The sequence below is a fragment of the Hyperolius riggenbachi genome, chromosome 1 (genome assembly GCF_040937935.1).
Source record: "Hyperolius riggenbachi isolate aHypRig1 chromosome 1, aHypRig1.pri, whole genome shotgun sequence".
NCBI classification, from domain to species: domain Eukaryota; kingdom Metazoa; phylum Chordata; class Amphibia; order Anura; family Hyperoliidae; genus Hyperolius; species Hyperolius riggenbachi.
In genome coordinates, this window is record NC_090646.1 from 371195649 (window position 1) to 371215705 (window position 20057).

Here is a 20057-nt window from a genome sequence, read left to right on the forward strand (position 1 = left end):
TTTGCATTGACCATGGATTTAGTGAAGTGGTTGACAGTACCAAAATCAGCAAGCTCCACAAACCATTTTACTACCTCCCAATCCAACTCACAAAATGCAGACTAGCAGGTATTCTCATTTATTTTTTGATGGCATGGGTAGTTGATTTTTTTTTTTATTTTATTTTTTTTGAGTCTTTAAGTGGAAACCTACTAAAACTGAACACAGTAATTTCTGACGGCTATTGAAAATGTCTGGTTGTTATGCTGACTTTATGCCTTTTTAACCTCCCTGGTGTTCAACTGTTGCAAGGTTTATGTGCAAAAAGCGGTTTCATTAATTTTCATGAAATGATGCCTGCAACTTACCAAGATGTATCAAGCAAGGGACTAGTATACATTTTGAGTGTAGTAAAAGTTGCAACGGCAAAATCATGTAAAATAAATTAAATTGAAATTTCTAAATTAAGATTAATAATCACAATGCTTGCACTTCATTTACACAAACATTTTGATCCCCATTTTTCCCATTGTCCAAGGCAACTCTGTAAGAAAAAGGGTAGTTAGGCGTCGTATTCCTGTGCTGCGGGGGTGAAACACAACGATCGCCAGGAAGCGGCACTGAAAGCTAACAATTGCTTTTCTGCACACTTCAAAAAGCATTTAGATGGGGGGGGGGGGGGGGGGGGAAGGGGGCACCTTGTTCAGAAGCCCATGTGAATCCGCCCTAAAGGTCCATGCCCACGCTGGTCTGTACTCAGCTGTGGCGAACGAAAACAACTGCAATGGCCTGGAATCGGGCATCAGTCTGGGGTGTGTACAGCAGCCGCACGATGATCACTCACTAAAGATCTGGCATGTGTGATCTTCACTGATGATTAAGCATCACATGATGGCATTGTTGTTGCCACCCAGTGGAAGCACGCGCTTATCGTCCTTCTGCAAAGCAATAAATGCATCATGTGGAGAGGCTGATGATGCGCCTGTACAGCGTTATTAGTGCACTGTCGCCCGGCAGGGATTGGTACCAGATCAGTGGCAGAGATCCAGAAGACATGTAGTTATAATGATCTTTGCCGGGCGACAGGGTCCTAACTGCACTTTACACATGCTTCATCAGCCCTTAGCTAAAGACAGTTCTTTTGCTATTTGAGTGTTATATAACACTCTCTAAGTTTCTGTTTTCATTATGTACAGTGTATACATAATAAAGCTGTCTCCATTTTGTAGGTTTGGAAGCTTTCTACGATGACCCTGTTCTCGTTAAGGCTGTTGACTCAAGAGCTTGTGGAAAAATTCTTGCTGTAGAAATTCTGCAAAAAACAGAAAAACCTCTTGTCGTCTTGTACGATACAACGGGAGATGATGATATAAATATTAATGCTATGTGTCTGAGGGAGTTGGTTGACGTTTCCCTGACTGTTCAGTTGAAGGTAAGAGGATGTCGAGTTTTGACCGAATTTGAATTTGTTCATGTGAACCTTATAATCTTATTCATGTTACATTGCAAAGTTGTTGTTTTTTAGCTCAACTTTAAAATTGATATATCCTAGCTGCTAAAGCTATTTTTGTAATTTTGTTTTGATTTGTATTTTAGATGTCATAGCATAGAAAGCAGGGCTGTAGAGTTGGAGTCAAGGAATCGGAGTTGGAAAAAGAGGCTCTGACTCCTAATAGATGTAAACTGATTAAAAGAGAAAATATGATAATGTTCTATTTCTCAGAAAAGCCATCATAAATTAACGTGTACAGTAGCAATAAAAAGTTTGTGAAAGCTTTGGAATTATATGGATTTCTGCACAAATTGGTCAAAAAATGTGATCTGATCAGTCACAATAGACAATCACAGTCTGCTTAAACGAATTCCACACAAATAATGTTTCCATATTTTTATTGAACACACCATGAAAACATTCACAGTGCAGATGGAAAAGATATGTGAACCCTTGGATTTAATAACTGGTTGAACCTCCTTTGGCAGCAATAACTTCAAATGTTTTCTGTAGTTGCAGATTATTTTGCAAACCTCTTTACAGAACAGTTTTAGTTCAGTAATATTCTTGAGATGTCTGGTGTAAATCGCTTTCTTGAGGTCATGCCACAGCATCTCAATCAAGTTGAGGTCTGGATTCTGACTGGGCCACTCCAGAAGGTATATTTTCTTCTGTTTAAGCCTTTCAGTTTTTTTACTTCTATGCTTTGAGCCATTGTCCTGTTGCAACACCTATCTTCTGTAACTCTTTCCAGCTTTCTGCAAGTCAACAATTAATCGTAGGTGTTCTGACAGCTCTTTTGTGGGAGGCAACACTCACATCAGGCAATACTTCTTGGGAAAAGCAAACACAAAACTGGTGTGTTTTTATAGGGCAGCTGTAACCAACACCTCCAATCTAATCTCATTGATTGGACTCCAGCTGGCTAACACCTCACTCCAATTAGCTCTTGGAGATGTCATTAGTCTAGGTGTTCACATACTTTTTCCACCTGCACTGTGAGGCTGGGTGCACACATGGCTGTGCGTGAAAGGTCGCGTTGTCTGTCATGTGCATTTTTTGTTGAGTTTGCGGTTTTTTTCCCCCACATATGCTTTTTTTTTTTTTTTAGAGTTTTGCGTGCGTTTACAGTTCGCATATACAAAACGCATATGCTTTTCCTATGCATTTTTTCTATAGCGTTTTATGCAAATCACTAGGAAGACAACTGGAAGAGGAAAAACATCAGAAAACCATTAAAAAAAAAAAAAAAAAAAAAAAAAAAAAATCGGGCATACAAAACGCATTACATTGCGTTGACTTTCATTATGTGCGTTTTTAGAAAAGCATGCAACAAAACAAACGTTTTAAACGCAATTTAGAAAATGCATACAACACGCATGTGTTTTTCTTTTATATGCGCCCATTGAATACCATTGCAGGCAAAAACGCTGCGTTTTCTGCAACGCTGGCGTTTCTGCTAAGTGTGCTCCTAGTCTTACATGGTGCATTCAATAAAAACATGGAAACATTTAATTATTGTGGGGTATTAGTTTAAGAAGACTGTGATGGTCTCTTGTTGAGACTTAGATGAAGATCCAATCACATTTTATGACCAATTTGTGCAGAAATCCTTATTACCGTATATACTCGCAAGCAAGCCGACCCGCATATAAGCCGACCCCCCAACTTTTACCTGAAAAAAAAACAGGAAAAAATGATTTGACCCTCATATAAGCCGGGGGTAGGAAATGCTGGCCGCGTGATCCCCCCCGCCCCCAGTGTCCCAGTATAGCTAGTATAGTGCCCAGTATGGGTAGGTAGTGCCCTAGTATAGCTAGTAAAGTGCCCAGTATAGCTAGTATAGTGCCCAGTATAGCTAGTATAGTGCCCAGTATAGCTAGTATAGTGCCCAGTATGGGTAGGTAGTTCCCCAGTATACCTAGTAAAGTGCCCCGGTATAGCTAGTAAAGTGCCCCAGTATAGCTAGTAAAGTGCCCCAGTATAGCTAGTAAAGTGCCCCAGTATAGCTAGTAAAGTGCCCCAGTATAGCTAGTATAGTGCCCCAGTATAGCTAGTATAGTGCCCCAGTATAGCTAGTATAGTGCCCCAGTATAGCTAGTATAGTGCCCCAGTATAGCTAGTATAGTGCCCCAGTATAGCTAGCAAAGTGCCCCAGTATAGCTAGCAAAGTGCCCCAGTATAGCTAGCAAAGTGCCCCAGTATAGCTAGCAAAGTGCCCCAGTATAGCTAGCAAAGTGCCCCAGTATAGCTAGCAAAGTGCCCCAGTATAGCTAGCAAAGTGCCCCAGTATAGCTAGCAAAGTGCCCCAGTATAGCTAGCAAAGTGCCCCAGTATAGCTAGCAAAGTGCCCCAGTATAGCTAGTAAAGTGCCCCAGTATAGCTAGTAAAGTGCCCCAGTATAGCTAGTAAAGTGCCCCAGTATAGCTAGTAAAGTGCCCCAGTATAGCTAGTAAAGTGCCCCAGTATAGCCCCAGTATAGCTAGTAAAGTGCCCCAGTATAGCTAGTAAAGTGCCCCAGTATAGCTAGTAAAGTGCCCCAGTATAGCTAGTAAAGTGCCCCAGTATAGCTAGTAAAGTGCCCCAGTATAGCTAGTAAAGTGCCCCAGTATAGCTAGTAAAGTGCCCCAGTATAGCTAGTAAAGTGCCCCAGTATAGCTAGTAAAGTGCCCCAGTATAGCTAGTAAAGTGCCCCAGTATAGCTAGTAAAGTGCCCCAGTATAGCTAGTATAGTGCCCCAGTGTGCCCTAGTATAGTGCCCAGTATGGGTAGGTAGTGCTCCAGTATAGCTAGTATAGTGTCGAGTATAGGTAGGTAGTGCCCAGTATAGCGCCCAGTATAGGTAGGTAGTGCCCAGTATAGCTAGTACAGTGCCCAGTATAGGTAGTGCCCCCTCCTTTCCCCTGCCCCGCGGTCGCCGCTATTACCTGAGCTGGCGCCGCATCTTCTATTATTCCCCTCTCCGCTCATAAAGTAATTCACTCACAGCAGCGCGCCCCATGGAGCTGCTGTGATGACGAGGCAGGAAGCCATAGAGAGCGGCTTCCTGTAGCTATGGGAACCGCTCTCTCTATGGCTTCCTGCCTCGTCATCACAGCAGCCCCGTGGGGCGCGCTGCTGTGAGTGAATTACTATACGAGCGGAGAGGGGAATAATAGAAGATGCGGCGCCAGCTCAGGTGATAGCGGCGGCCGCGGGGCGGGTGCGCTGACCACAGGTGACTCGCAAGCAAGCCGACCCGCCCCCCCCCCCCCCCAATTTTGACCCCCTTTTTGGGGGGCAAAAATTCGGCTTCGTTGCAAGTATATACGGTATTCCAAAGGGTTCACATAGTACTTTTTTTATTGCCACTGTATATAGAGTAATAGCAGTGCTTAGTCCACAAAGATGAAATACTATAATCCAATAAAAAAAGTTTCCTGTGGTGCTGCAATAAAGCAGTCACCGATGTACATAATGTACATATCTGATTGTGACGGGATATCTGGATGTGTACACAAGAATACAGGTAGTCCCCGACTTACAAACGACCCGTCGATACGAACGCCGTGGATTCTGTGTTTCCATGGGAACAAGTCAAAACTTTTTTTTTTTTTTTTTTTTTTTCAAATTGGACTTGTAGTTTTTGAGAAAATAGATTTTAAAGGACCACAGAGGAGGTACAGGGGACTGAGATGACACAATGTTCCGACTTAAAAACCGATTCAGGTTAAGAACGAACCTACAGTCCCTAACTTGTTCATTAACCGGGGACTACCTGTATTTCGTACATCAGCACCTCTGCTGTAAGAATAAGGCTTGATATGTAGTTGTCACTAGTAGGGATGGTCAGTGAGATGCAAATAATTCTGGGTTGATGCAGGTTTATGCAAATTTTGTATGAAATCAATTAATTTGATATGTTAAATTTGGGGTTGGTGCCTACAAATTAAGTTATTAGTATACTATACTCTTCATATGCACTCTCTGCAGAGCTATTGTGAATCCACTGAGAATGTTGTGCACATTGAAAACAGAGGTGTGGTATATCACCCGCAAACCTGCTTCAGATTGTGCATGAAGAATATGTAATGGAGGAAGAATCCCCTCCTTCTTCTGCAGAGTACCTGCAGATCACTCTTACATGTATCCACTAGGGTTAGCAGTCCAGCATGCAGGATCTCGAAACAAGCACCAGTGAATGAGCACTTTTTCTTACCTGTCTGACTGGAAGCCTCTCATTGTGCAGTACTCCTCCCCTCTCCATTGAACACTACACGCTACTTAGTCAGAGCACATGATTATCAGAATTATACCATAGAGCAATGGGGAAAAAATGGTTGGTCCTTGTCACTTTTTTTATTTTTTTGCCTCCAAAATCCCCTGGTCTCATTTGGATTAAGCAATTATGGTATGTGCTTGAGGGGAAAGAATATGTACTTCTATAGGAGGTATCAAAAAAACGGAGACAGAAATAGCCCCTACAATTAGTTAATTTTTTTTGCAAGGAAATGTAAACATCTAGAATAGATTTGTGACACATTTGACTGAGAAAACTGTGCAGAGTGCCAGTGCTGAGGCACTTGGTGGGGAACTTTATGATGCATGCTGCTCTACCATGAGAAAAAAATAACAGCTGTTTGATGTACTGTGCATTTGCAGGTACCTCACTGGTAGATTTACTGTCCTTCTAGGTATATGCTTGAAAAAGGTGTTATGCTGGGAATACACAGTTCGTTTTGTAGCTGATTAGATGGTTCGATAGATAATTTCCGACATGTCCGATCTCACTTTCGATTGTTTTGCCGCTCAATTTCTGATAGAAGTGAATGGAAAAAGATAAGAAAAACGAGAGGAAGATAAGAATCGAGAGCTAAATCGAGCGGCAAAAGCAGGGCTTTGGAGACCCGGAGTTGGAGTCGGAGTCGTGGTTTCATAAACTGAGTTGGAGTTGGAAAATTTTTGTACCAACTCCACAGCCCTGGGCAAAAGAACGAGAGCAAAAACGCACAGCAGAAACGAACCGTGTATTCCCAGCATAAAGCAATAAAAAATATTCTAAGGTCACAGATCAACATAAAGCCACCAGTTTATGGCCTTGGACCCAGAGATCTTCCAGCCCTCTCATGACCATACAGGTCATATAATTTATGAATATCAAGTGACTTTTACTGACTAATAGGGACCCTAACTACAGAAGGAACAGCAATGCACACTTCACAAATATGGCATTTCTTATGTGCCCATTTATGCAGTTAGCACATCAGAAAGGGTGTGTCATTAACCATGTCTTTGCAGCTTACTTCAGTTTTCCTGAAACTATGATTAATACAGTCCTGTTCTCACGGGATAGATTTTTTTGAAACCTCTATGGCCAAGCAATAATGTTTTTTTTTTTTTGTTTTTTTTTTTCCCTTTTTAGGTGAATTCTTTGTACACAAATGTGATTGTGACCAACGTTTGTTCTGACGGTACCCTGTTTTGTAAGCTTCCATCACAGGGCCTGACCAAACTAAATGAAACCTTGCAGAAAATTGAAAGCCACTTTATGTCTAAGGTACACATGCATGTTGTTTTTGTCAGTCAGTTTGCTTTGGCATCCATGGTTTCAAACCAGACGACTAGCGAGAGGGAAACTTATATTATTTTACAAAATAAAGACCTTTTGAAAAGATTTTCAGTGTTTTGTTGCACAGTAAATTGCATTTTACTCATGATTGATGTATGTGTAGGATTTATCATCGGGAAAGCCCAGGTATTTATGCCCTGTAAACTTTTTAATGTATTTAATCACAAACTGCTTGGTCTGCTCTAAGTTCTGGGCATTATGTATTATACATTGACCCCTAGATGTCTAGGATGTAGTGGTGTACTTCAATCTAATGAATATCCATAAAAGCTATTAAAACATTGTTTTCATCTTACAGACGGTCACTTCAGATTTATTTGTGTCTCTCCCGTTTTGTGGAAAAATGTGCTTGTACCGCAGCAAAGGAAAATGGGCACGTGTGGAGGTGAGTTTTTTATTCATGCGCATCTAGTTTTCAGTTCTTAAAATAAGCCTATGTCAGTCTAGACTGGATGAAAGCGGATACACTTACCTGTTACAGAAAAAAAGATACCAACTCGTGACCTTTACTTGTGTAACATTTTCAAAAACGAGCACTAGTTTGAATACATTGACCACAATTCACTAAGATCATGCTGGTGATAAGGCAGGTAAAAACTTTTCACCACACATTGATCTGTATTTTAAGTGTTAATTCACTAAGGAGCTTGCCTTATTAACTTCTAGGGATATATTTTCACAGTTAGTGTTTTCTCATCACTCCAGTCCTTAAAGTGTACCAGAGACCACCAACTAAGAAGAATCGATACTTAACTTCCTCCCGCCCCATAAGCACGGCTAAGTGCCGTTCAGCTGCGATCAGTCCCGGTAACTTCCTCAGTTGCGTCCAGTCTGGGTTTTTTGCGCATGCGCAGTAGACCCGGACTGACGTCACTGAGAAAATTACCGGGGCCGATTGCGGCTAAAGTGCAGACCGTGGGAGGACGGCAAGGGACTCGCACATGTTTATGGGGTGGGAGGAAGCCCTGGGTAAGTATCGATTCTTCAGTTGGTGGTCTCTAGTTTTCTTTAAGTAATCTCCTCTATAGTTTTTCTTACATGCAGTAGATGGGGAGGAGCACACACAGGCAGCATGTAGCTCTGCCCCTCCTGCTGTCTCCCTTGCCAGCAGGATTACAGCTATCCTGCAGGTGCTTTGTATGGCAGCCAGGAAAGGAGAGGGAGAGAGGCTGCATCTGTCTGTATTTGGCTGTGTGTGTGTATATATACATAAGCTTGATGTCTCTTCCCCCTCCCTGTGTGCCTGCTGTGTATTTCTTGCTATATACAGTCCCTTCTGTAGAAAATACTAAATAATGAAGCAGTCCTTCACTTTGCAGTCTCCACTTAACGACAGCTCAGGCCAGATTACTTGCATTCTCTGTGAATGAATATCCTGTCATGATCTCTGAATTTGTAACAGTTTGTTGGTGTCTGCTCTATGTACAGAGTTCTGAATGATGTTCTCACTTTGCAGATAACAAGCGTCCACAGTAGTCGCACGATCGATGTTCAGTTCTTGGATTCTGGAACCATTGCTTCTGTTAAAGTGTCAGAATTGGTGGAAATACCATCTCAATTTCTACGGAATGTTATCTCAATACCTCCTCAGGTAATCAAATCTAAATATAGATTAACCTTCACATCCTCTCACTGATGTTTGAAAGCTGAGCCAAAGATCTTCCTGAACATAACCCTGAAGGGGAAAAAAAACACCTCAATTTGGGTACTTGCCTCAGGAGATGAAAGCCTCTGGATCCTCCTCGCCATTCCAGTGCTGAGACCTCTGCAAGCACATCATCTAGCTTGCTCACACTGCACAGGCAGCTTGCACACTAGCACAGAGCCGAATGGACTTGGCTTTTTCCACTGAGCCTGACCAGCGGGATGCAGTTGGACCGGGGGAGCCTCTAGACCCAGAGGCTTCCCTCTTCCCAGGGAAGTATCAATATTTTTCCCCCTAACAACCTTTTACTTTAAGTTGCTCATAGGGCTCAAACCCACTAGGGTTTTTTGTTTTTTTGTTTTTTTTTCTGAACGTTTAGGGAGTGATTCAAACCGCTAGCGATTTTCCCTAAACGCTCAGCTGATAATGGATGGGCTAAATTCCACTGGAGCAATTGCGATTACCAAAACGCAAAATGCAGGACATGCAGCACTTTTAGCGCTTCTGCAATGTAAAGTATATAAACGCTGGCATAATCACTCATCAAAACCTGCACAGAGCGATTTTGCTAGCGTTTCAAAGTTACTGCACACTGTAACAAAATTAATTGAAAGGACCAATCGGAATTAAAAACGCTAATCGCTACACAACAGCTGGAAAATTGAATACACTTTTGAAAATCGCTACTGGAAAAGCTCATGAAATCGCTTGCAAACCGCTCATACAAAACTTGGTTGCCTCTGACGAAGCAGGTTTTTCCTGTGAAACGGCTGTTAGGCTTTACCTGTATGTCAAGCGGTTTGGGGATGTATTAAAGGTGTATTAGCACAACTGCTGCTGTTGGTGCCCGGATACTTCTTTCTACTTTTCATTGGCTCATACAAAACTCTAGCGATTGCGATTAGCGATAGCGTTTTGTAGTGGGTTCCAGGCCATACACTGATACATTCCTTGGCAGATTTGAACATTGTTGATTCAGTCTGCTGAAGATTGTTGTTCCTTGGATGCAAGCACATCTCTGTACTTAAAGATTGACACTGTAAAACCAAAAACTTCCTCTGGGGGGTACTCTCCTCGGGAGGGGAAAGCCTCCGGATCCTAATAAGGCTTCCCCGTCGTCGTCTGTCCCACGGGGGTATCGCTGCTGCCCTCCGAACAGCGGCCCGACAGCCTGTTTTAATATTTACCTTTCCAGGCTCCAGCGGGAGCGCTGTTGCGGCTCTTCTGACGGAGATAGGCGGAAATCGACGATCTCCGTCGGGTACGCTCTACTGCACAAGCGACTTGTCGCCGGCGCTCCGGGAGGATTCTCTCTGTGGGACCGATGAGTACAGGGGAAGCCTCAATAGGATCCGGAGGCTTCCCCAACCCGAGGTGAGTACCCCCTAGGGGAGTTTTTATCATTACAGATTTTCTTTAAAGCCACAGATTACATCTCCTGGCATGCATTGCAGTGCACGCAAGAGGCACTGCCGGGAACTAAAAAAAATTGGCAGATGCGCCAGTCAAATGAAGATGATTTTACCCCCTAACTAAGTAGTGAGGCCCGGCCCCCCCCCCCCCCCCCAAAGGCTCACTCCATTATGGCGGGTTCATTAAAAAAAAAATTACAGGTGCTCAGTTGCCTTTAAATGCACTTGTGGATTGCCTTGTCACCATTGATACCAGTGGCTTTCACCCTGATGCTGCACATTTGTGTTTTTGTCCTCTGTGACCAGTCAATCCTCTTCCAGCCAGTATTGAATCCTTCTCCCTGTTAAGCTACCTACACAAGCTAAATTAAACTGGAATTTTAGCAACACCTAAAGCTGGCCATACATCTTGCGTTATTGTGGCCTGATCAACCATCCGATTCAATAACTTTATTGAATCATATGAAAATTGGTGTCGTAGTAAGCTTGCCAGATCGATTCAATTGATTTTGAAATCTGTTGAATAGTCGATCTGGCAAGCTTATTGCAGCCTCAATTTTTATATGATTAAATAAAGTTAATGAATCGGATGATCAGTCAAATGTATCAATCGAGCATGCTGGAAAATCTTAGGCCGAAAGGGTGAATTCGGGGGGGGGGGGGGGGGGGAACACGTTTAGATATTGCAAGGATTGACAAAGACTGTGGACTCCTGAATGCTGTGCCCCCTGGTGCCTGTGCATTGTAAATCTCACCTGAACCTGCTGCAGTGACTCTCTCGTTCGCTGCTTCACCCAAGCATGTTTGATGGCGGTGCTCAGGGGAGAAACGGCAGATGAGACCAGGAGTTACTGCAGTTGGAGCAGGTTAAATTCTACATCACTGGGTACATCATAAGTTGTGTTTTTTTTTTTTTGTGGAGAGATTTCATAAGTCAAACCGGGAATCTTCCTGTGCTGTGTGGGCAGCCAACAGATCTCTATCCAATCAGATTCGATCAGAGAGAGAGTGGTCTTAAGTTGATCTGCCTGTACATCAGTAGATATATGGGCACCATAATCTGCCACCGATCGCATTGTCTTCCCCACTCACCCATCCATGTGAAGCTACTCTGCCGTCCTACAGGTCCTGAACTGTAGCCCGAGGAATCGATCCCAATCCCTGCTGAGCAACAGCTCTTGTACAAATGTATGAGACTAGGGGTTCTCCAGGCCCTTGATTAACAACCACTAATGACTTCTAAACACTGGGTGTCTTTCCAGACAAATTTGGGTGAGGAATACTGACGAGTATTTGTCATTGCAGAGATTCAATGGCTCATATGCAATTAACTTTTTCTTCGAGATTGTATTTTTCACACCTTGTCAATAAAAAGCCTTTTAAGCCACCAGCAAGCAAGAAAACATTCTTGACCAGATTTAAATGGCAGCCATAGGTGAAGGGAAACGTGTTCCCCAAGCCAATCGAAGTGTCTAAAATGAATGGTTATGACCCCAATCTGGTGCCTTGCTCATTTATAATAACAAAAGTAAAATAAGTGAAATAAAAAAAAAAAGTTCCTGGTCAAAAGTAAAAATCCTGCCAAAATACAATTGAATTAAAAATAAATACAATTGATCCGTTCTAATGCCACCACGCCCCGTAACCAAACAAAAACTTGTTAAACATAAAAACTAACAGTTTAAAAAAAAAAAATACTGAAATAGTTGCCTTAGCGACTCAGCTTTTTTCAATACATATATCTTGAGGGAATATTACTGTTATTTTACCAAAAAAGGCTTGTAATTATTGTCTGGGTATAAAAAAAAAACACCTTTATTTCCAAATTTAATGTCTCCATACATTGTGCTAGGAACAGAATTTAAATGTTGAGCTAGCCGGGACCAATTGGCAAATGTGTGGGTTTTATTTATAGCAGCGTTACTTATTATTAAACTATATGGCATGGAACTGTAGAAATAGAGTATGCATTTTATAGGGGTAAAAAAATAGAGAATAAAGTAATTACTGAAAACAAGTATAGCCCACAAAAGCCTAATTTATGGCAAAAGCATCATTTAGGTGTGATAAGCCGTGATAAAGTTATGGCCAAATTAATGGGAGGAGTGCTGACATGTGAAAATGGCTCTTGGTGGTTAAAGCGAAGATGAAAAAAATGATCTCTTAAAAGGAAAAGTTAATTGTTTACGGGTTAATGTTTCTTATGTGCATATTCGAAGTAAAGCTACTGACTGTTATTGAAACATCCAAAACCCCTCTGTAGAGACTACTGAGACCATATGGAAAACAGTAATTTCCCTTACCATTAAAGGGGCACTATGGCGAAAAATTGTAAAATTTATAATATGTAACATAAGCCTATACGAAGTATGTTTTTTCCAGAGTAAAATGAGCCATAAATTACTTTTATGCTATGTTGTCACTTACAGTAGGTAGTAAAAATCTGACAGAAGTGACAGGTTTTGGACTAGTCCATCTCGTTATAGGGGATTCTCAGCAAGGCTTTTATTCTTTTATAAAGATATTCCCTAGAAAGGATTTAAACTATGATGCTGGCCAGCTTCTCTGCTCGCTACACAGTTTTTTGGCAGCTGGACAGAGCAACTGCCATTCACTAAGTGCTTTTGAAAATAAATCCCTGATAATCCCCCATGAAGAGATGAACTAGTCCAAAACCTGTCGCTTCTGTCAGATTTCTACCTACTGTAAGTGACAGCAACATAGAAGAAAAGTAATTTATGGCTCATTTTACTCTGGAAAAAATGTTCTTATGTGTATGTTTTCACATATTTTATATTTTTGCCCTTTTTAAATTGATAATTTCTCCTCACCAAATAGTTTTAAAACCTGTATGCATTGTGCAGTTTTATGCAGTTCTTCTGACTTCTAATGATTTGTAAAACATTTGTTTTGTTTTTTATGCTGTTATCACAACTATTTTTATATCTGAGTGTGTCTAACCTTGTAGGCGATCAGATGCTGCCTTTCAGATCTTTCACTAAAAATTGGCATGTGGACACCAGATGCAGTGTTGTGGCTCAGGAACACCGTTTTAAACTGTTCAGAGTGCACCATCAAGGTAAGCTTTCTTTCAAGGTATGGAGGATTGATTAGATTTTTGTATGGTTTTTCACCTCCACTCTGCTGAATCTTTTCCCTCATTGAAACTAAAACGGCAGGTCTGAATTATACTTTCATTACAAAGGGCAAAAGTTGGTGAACATTTCTAACTGTCAAGACATTTCAGGGTGAACAGTGGAAGGCCAGTGATTATTTTCTGACCTTCAGTCGTGGAAAGTGTTCAGAAGTGATCTACTATTACAGGACAGTGACTGCAATAAAAATCTTTTTATAGATTATATTTAAAGGACTTACGAGGCGAAATTCATAAAAAGTTAATTACCTCATTGCAAAAGCAGACCTCAGGGCAGACGAACAGCACCTTCCCTGTCATTATCAGATGCTTTATGAGCCTAATCCAGTCTTCATTATGGGTCCCGACCCTCCCCAGGGTCGCCTTATGAGAATTGCCGCTTTAAAAATTATCTGCTGTGCAGCTCTCATAGCCGGAGCTGCACAGGATTACAGCCCCGCTCGTGTCCGCCCTCTCTCCGTGCGCTCTATTATACGTCATGTGGGCGGCTCCACATGACCACCCACATGACTTACTACACAGTGCCAGCCAGCCGCACCCCCTCAGCAGAGAATACAAGCGCTGAGCGAGCAAGTCCAGCGACTTCCCGAAGGCCGGCGGCTCCATACTGCACACGCGAGTGCGTCATAAAGGGCACTCGCGCATGCTCAGTATGCAGCGGCCCGTCTTCGGGAGCCCGAGTGCTTCCGAAACCTCCCTTCGGCGGCGGAAGTGGCAGTATTTGACCGAAATGGTCGAATACTGCTACGGGGGATCCTGCGCGGGACCGGGCACCGGGAGAGGAAAGGGAAGGCTCATTAGGACCGAGACTTCCCTCTCCTTAGGTGAGTATCTGACATATAAAAATCGGGTTCCCATTAGCTTTAAACATTTTATTGACAAGTTTAAAAATATTAACTAGGAGAAAAATCAGCAGAAAAAGTTAATTTGATATGGGCCATAGTCTTGTAAAAAATGGAAACTTGAAATGGCATCCAAAATACCATAGAGTTGACGGGACTTTCCAGTTTCAGTTTGTATCGCTCGTCTGTTCAGTGAATAAGTATTAAATCTGCCAGCCTTCACTTTTTCAGTGCCTCGGAGTTATCATGTAACACAGAGCCTTCAGTTATACTCCTCAGAAATGAATGAATGGATCTGTTTCAGACAGACAGAGGTGGACATCTCCTATTGCCTTGCATAGGATCTATTCCCGTCTGTCGATCCGATATGTACGATAAGCAAAACGTTTTTAATGTCAGTATGAACCCAGTCTATAGCTCAAAAAATATACCTGTTAACTACTTGCTGCATGCCGTGCAGTATATTCAGGGCCCTGGAAAAAAGATAGGATGCACCAGGGCCTTGAAAACAAGTCTGCAGCGGCATGCAGCCGCCGTTCGCGCGCACCACCGTTACCGCCGCATAGAGGGGAAGTTAATGAATGGGACCGCAGGTCCCATTCATAAATCTAAGTCCCCGATTCAATGAATACCAGCGTCTACGAGACGCCGGCATTCATTGTATCTTCCTGTGTTACACAGCCACGGATTACTTCCGATTCACGTGCTTACGTACGTGAACCGGAAATGACGACTGAGGACATCTTGTGGTCAAAAAGTATATTGCACAAAAATTGCTTTTAATTTAATAAAAATCCCCACACTGACTGATATAATTAACTATTTCCCTCCCACACCCTCCCATAATACCCAAACTTTTTTTTTTTTTTTTATATATATAAGGGGGGGAAAAAATTACATAAAAAAAAAAAAATATATAAGTAGTTACCTTAGGGACTGAAATTTATGTCAAGGCAGTATATTACTATTAATTTTTAATTTATGGGCTTGTAATTAGTGATGGACGCAAAACTGAAAAAATGCACCTTTATTTCCAAATGAAATATTGGCGCCATACATTGTACTAGGGAAATTTTTTGAACGCTGCAATAACCGGGACAAAAGGGCACATAAAATGTGTGGCTTTTATCCACAGTAGAATGTTTTTTATTTTAACACTATAACGGTCAAAAACTGAAAAATAATGCATTTTATAATTTTTTTTTTCTTATTAATTATGTTAAAATGCATTTAGGATAAAATAATTCTTGGCATACTGTAACTCCCAAAGAAAGCCTAATTGGTGGCAAGAAAAACAAGATATAGATCATTACGCTGTGATTAGTAGTGATTAAGTTATTGGAAAAAGAAAGGGAGGAGCGCTGACAGGTGAAAATTGCTCTGGTCCACAAGGGGAAAAATGTCTCAGGTGTCAAGTGTTTAAACTGGTGGTGTATACCAGTTTTGCACATGATATCAATAAGTGTCTGTATGAACACTAGGCTTATGTCTACAGAAGGTACAGTTCTCAGCCATTTCAGGCACCTGTTTGCCTGCACCCCTGCTCTCTGCACCCAGCTATCGCATGGATTAGCAGTTGGCGGGTTCTTTCTTGCTTTCCATTCACTCTCAGTAGGAGGACTCATGCTCCTCCATGCCCACTTTCCATTTTACAGATTATGCAGCTTGACCATGCGTGTTAAAGGCTGCTGGGTACATTCCTCTGAAATGAACAGGCAGTTATGCTTTATGTTGGATACACACAACTGAATTTCCCCTCAGATTGATGGGACAGGAAGCGGTATCGTGTGTACATGTCCAAACTGCTTTTCCGATAATTTGCAAAATCGATCCCTTGATCAATCAGAAACCTATCAGACATGTCTTAAATAATGGTCCGATTCCCACCAATTGGGCAGGAAATTGATTCATGTGTACCTAGCATTACGTGGCTGAAGTGTATTGCTGGGAATACACCATACATTTTTACCGGAAGATGGATGGTTCGATTGATTTCCGACATGTCCGATCTTCTTTTTGATAGTTTTTATTTTTTCTGATCGATTTCTCATAGAAGTGAATGGTAATCAATAAGATAAGACTCGAGCAGAAAAACAAATCGAACAGACGAAAAATCGACCGAAAAATGCATTGTGTATTCCCAGCATATGGTCTCTACAGATTTTGGAAGTGAACAATCTCTTTGATCTTTTTGTGCACAAACTGATGTGTGAATGATTTTTTTTTTTTTCATACTATTCCACACAGGTAGTGAAAATAGATGAAGCAAAAAGCATGGTGTATGTTGAACTCTTCACATCAAAGAATTCTGCCAGTCCTGAACATAGCATCAACCGCCAGATTACAGATGTGGAGCTGTCTAAGCAACAAAAGAACTTGCCAGATATCTCTGCCACTGGAGCTTTAAAAGGCAAAGCTGATGCTAGCACACATGCAGTCATTCCACGAAAAGAACAGGCTCCAGTTGCAAAGAAGCCAGTCACTGAGCAGAGCAACATGGGCCCTTCTGACCTCATGCCACCACTCCTACCTCTGCCAAAGACTGGTGAACATATTGATGTGTTTGTGTCTGTGGCCTGCCATCCTGGCCATTTTGTCTTCCAGCCTTGGCAAGAGTTACATAAGTTGGAGGTAGTTATGGAAGAAATGCTACTGCACTACAGCAGTACTGAAGAGAAATCTGTGGATGTGGAGAAAAACAAAATCTATGCAGCAAAGGTGGACAACAAGTGAGTATCTCAGATAAGAGAGCTATAGTACTTTTATCTGGCATTAACAATGGAAATCAATTTTCACATATAAAGCCAAAGAGGAGTTTCTAAGGATTAGGTCGGTCTACACTTGTCAGGTTGCAGATCGGATCCTGTTTCAAACAGATCAGTTTTTCTATTAAAAAAAAAAAGTCCCTTCTGCAAAAAAAGACATTTTTGCAGCATAAGTTTCCAGTCCGTGGAAACGTATCTCCAGCCCTGGCTGAGGGGGGTGAGCTTTTGGGGGTAGCAGGGGGGGGGGGGGGGGAAGGGGGGTTGGCCCCCTCCCTCACATGGGTCCCCCGCTTCCCCTCCAGCTGTGTCCGCTATAGCAATAATGAGCAAAAGGAGAAGTCATTCTTTCCAAAACCTTCCTTCCTCTGCTTGCCGCGTGACTCCCTGCAATACCACCCCCTACAGGTCTGTGAAGTCCCGACAAATCTGGACAGTCTGTTCAGTTTTTCAAGCTGGATCGCCCACGGATCCGTTTTTAATTGGGTGAAGACGCTGCTATTTTTAACATTGGTATCCGTGGCTCCAGTTTTGGTCCAGGCAAAAAACTGTCACAGATGCGTTTTTAACAAGTGTGAACCGGCCCTTACTTACACCTCTTTTCCACTACACTTCAGTGTTTTAAAGTGTACCAAAATTAAAGCTCAGGTCAAATTAAATGCCAAAAAAGAGGAAAGCCTCTGCATCCTATGCAGGCTTCCCACACAGTTCTCTGGTCCCCGTTGCTGAGTGCAGACTCCCCCAAAGATTACCGACAAGGGCTTGTCAGTAATCTGATCGGGCCCACACTTATCTTCAGACATGAGTGTCCGTACTGAACCTGCGCAAATGTTAACTTTTTGCCGCTACTCGCACATGGGGAAAGGGGGTGGGGGGGGGTCACCAGCCATTAACCCTTAGAGCCACGCGTGTTACTGTGGTAACATGGGCATTGCTATAGCAATGCATGCTTAACAATTACCATAACGTATGTGTTGCCACTCCCTGCACACTGCAATCCCTCCATGGCCCATTTTGCCACATGCTTGGAACAAAATTTTGACGAGTGTAGACCATTTTTAACTTTCTTAATCTTTGTTTGCTTTCATAATGATGCATCATAGAATCTGTATTGGTAGTCCCCTGTCTTATTTTCATTCTCCCTTTACCTCATTACTGCTAAGTTTTACACAACTCTTCAAACTATTTCACATGTTTATCAGAATTCAAACAAATACAAAGAATAATTTAATGGTTACAGCAACCTAATTTTTTTTTAGATGTGAGGTGAACAATCTTTAGCTGGTTGCCAAGCTTTATTGAATTTTGTAAGTGTTCTTCAAATTCTGATTGAAAAGACAGCAAAGGTTGCCTGTATCTTTGTGTAATGATGTCTTCACTCTTAAATGTAGGTGGTACAGGGTTCTCTTGAAAGGAATCCTCACAAATGGCTTGGTTTCTGTGTATGAGCTGGACTATGGCAAACATGAGTTGGTCAACACTCGGCAAGTTCAACCTCTGCTGGACAAGTTCAGACAGCTACCATTTCAGGCGGTAACGAGTCAGCTTGCAGGTATGATATAAGAAATAATCGTTGTTCTATATATGTATTTCTTGCTATGTCGCTTAGAGCATCTGGACTATTTCACATAGTATTGTCATGTTTGTTACTGTGTTTGTAATATTTTATCACATTTCATATTCTGGCTCTTGCCATTTTAATGTGGTGTTATATTTCTGTGTGTTACTTTAAGGCCCTCGGCCACACCTCCCTCCCTCCTTGGGGCGGAATGGCACTGGACTATTTAAACTGGTGCACTACAACAATGTGTTAGCTATGATTAAGGAGCCATGAGCTCCGATACGCGTGAGCTGTTTTAATACTTTTTGTATCCACTGATGTTACAAATAAATAGAGAACCTTTTTTCACCCAGCCATTGGTGTAGCGGAATTCTCTTTTCTTCTGGTTGAAGAAATAATCTTTGTATTGTTACATAGCCATTCTGAATAGGAAATTCCGCAATAGAAAATAAGCCCCATACCTGTCTTCTTTCCCAGCTGGCATTACAGGGTGGTTGGTTGTGGCACATTCTTGTGTTTCCTGCTTCCATTGCAGTACCATCTTGTTACACACAACAAGACACACTTGTAGATTGGCAGCCCTGTATTGGCTGGAAGCAATAATGTTTATTATGGATCTACGTAAGTAGAAATCAGCAGCACCACATAGATGTATTTAAGCTCTTTATTGCATAAAGATAAAGCCCAGGGACAGCGACAGGCGCTGTTTCGGAGGCAGACTCCTTCCTCAAGCTGTATAGGCTAACTCAGAGATAACAACCACAATGGCATTTATATACAGTTTCAATAAGGTCACATGGACCAATCAGATAACATCACAATACAAAAAAACATGAATGTCCAATCACAGGGCAAAGCATAATGAGAGGACCTGATGGGGAACAGATACGCAAATCAGCAGCCGTTACCACAGCAGAATTTAAAAAGTGTCTTCTACTTACGCTTTGGGAGCTGCTGGACTACAGCGCCATATCAGCGTAGCACACGGATACCCTCACTAGGGTGCCTATCGACTGAGGTGTAACATATTATGGATCTACGACAGCCACCACCTTAGGCTCTTATTCTCAGTTGATTTTTAGGTGTGTTTTAACATTGCTACGTATTATAGAGTACACAGACTAGATGGATTCAGTAAGATTATAGAAAAGGTTGATTTAGTCAATCTTTTCCCAGCATAACTTTGTTGCAGCCTGTTTATACAGGGACAGCTTTGTGGGAGGCAGCACGGGACATGGTAAGTTGTCAAGTTTCAGGAAGAGGCAGAAAGCCTTCGATCATCATTCTAGCAGAAGTGACTCCTTTGTAAGCCAACATACTTTATTTCAAAAGAATAGATTGCCATATGAACAGGACCTAGAAATGCTTATCTGGAAGCAGGTCGGTGTCATCCAGGGTTATATCTATACTTTGTTTTTATTCCACATATTGGAGGTCTACAACCATCAACTTTGTTTTAATCAGTCTATGGTGCAATAAAGCAACATTTATTGCACCATAGACTGATCCAAACACGTTTGCACAAATAAGCAGTGGGGGAATATATAGTATTGTACATACTATATTTAGAGCATAGCAGTGCCCATTTTTTTAGATGTTTTT

At 41.9% G+C, this 20057-nt stretch overlaps 1 protein-coding gene across 1 annotated transcript in view; it reads left to right on the forward strand.

The window, feature by feature from the left end:
- The window catches only part of TDRD7 (tudor domain containing 7), an 84822-nt gene that overhangs the window by 60374 nt on the left and 4391 nt on the right, over positions 1-20057 (forward strand). Inside the window, exons 14-16 of the mRNA XM_068234318.1 lie at positions 13105-13215; positions 16380-16861; positions 18286-18446. Of these exons, the coding sequence (XP_068090419.1) occupies positions 13105-13215; positions 16380-16861; positions 18286-18446 (754 nt within the window). The remainder of the gene's footprint in view (positions 1-13104; positions 13216-16379; positions 16862-18285; positions 18447-20057) is intronic.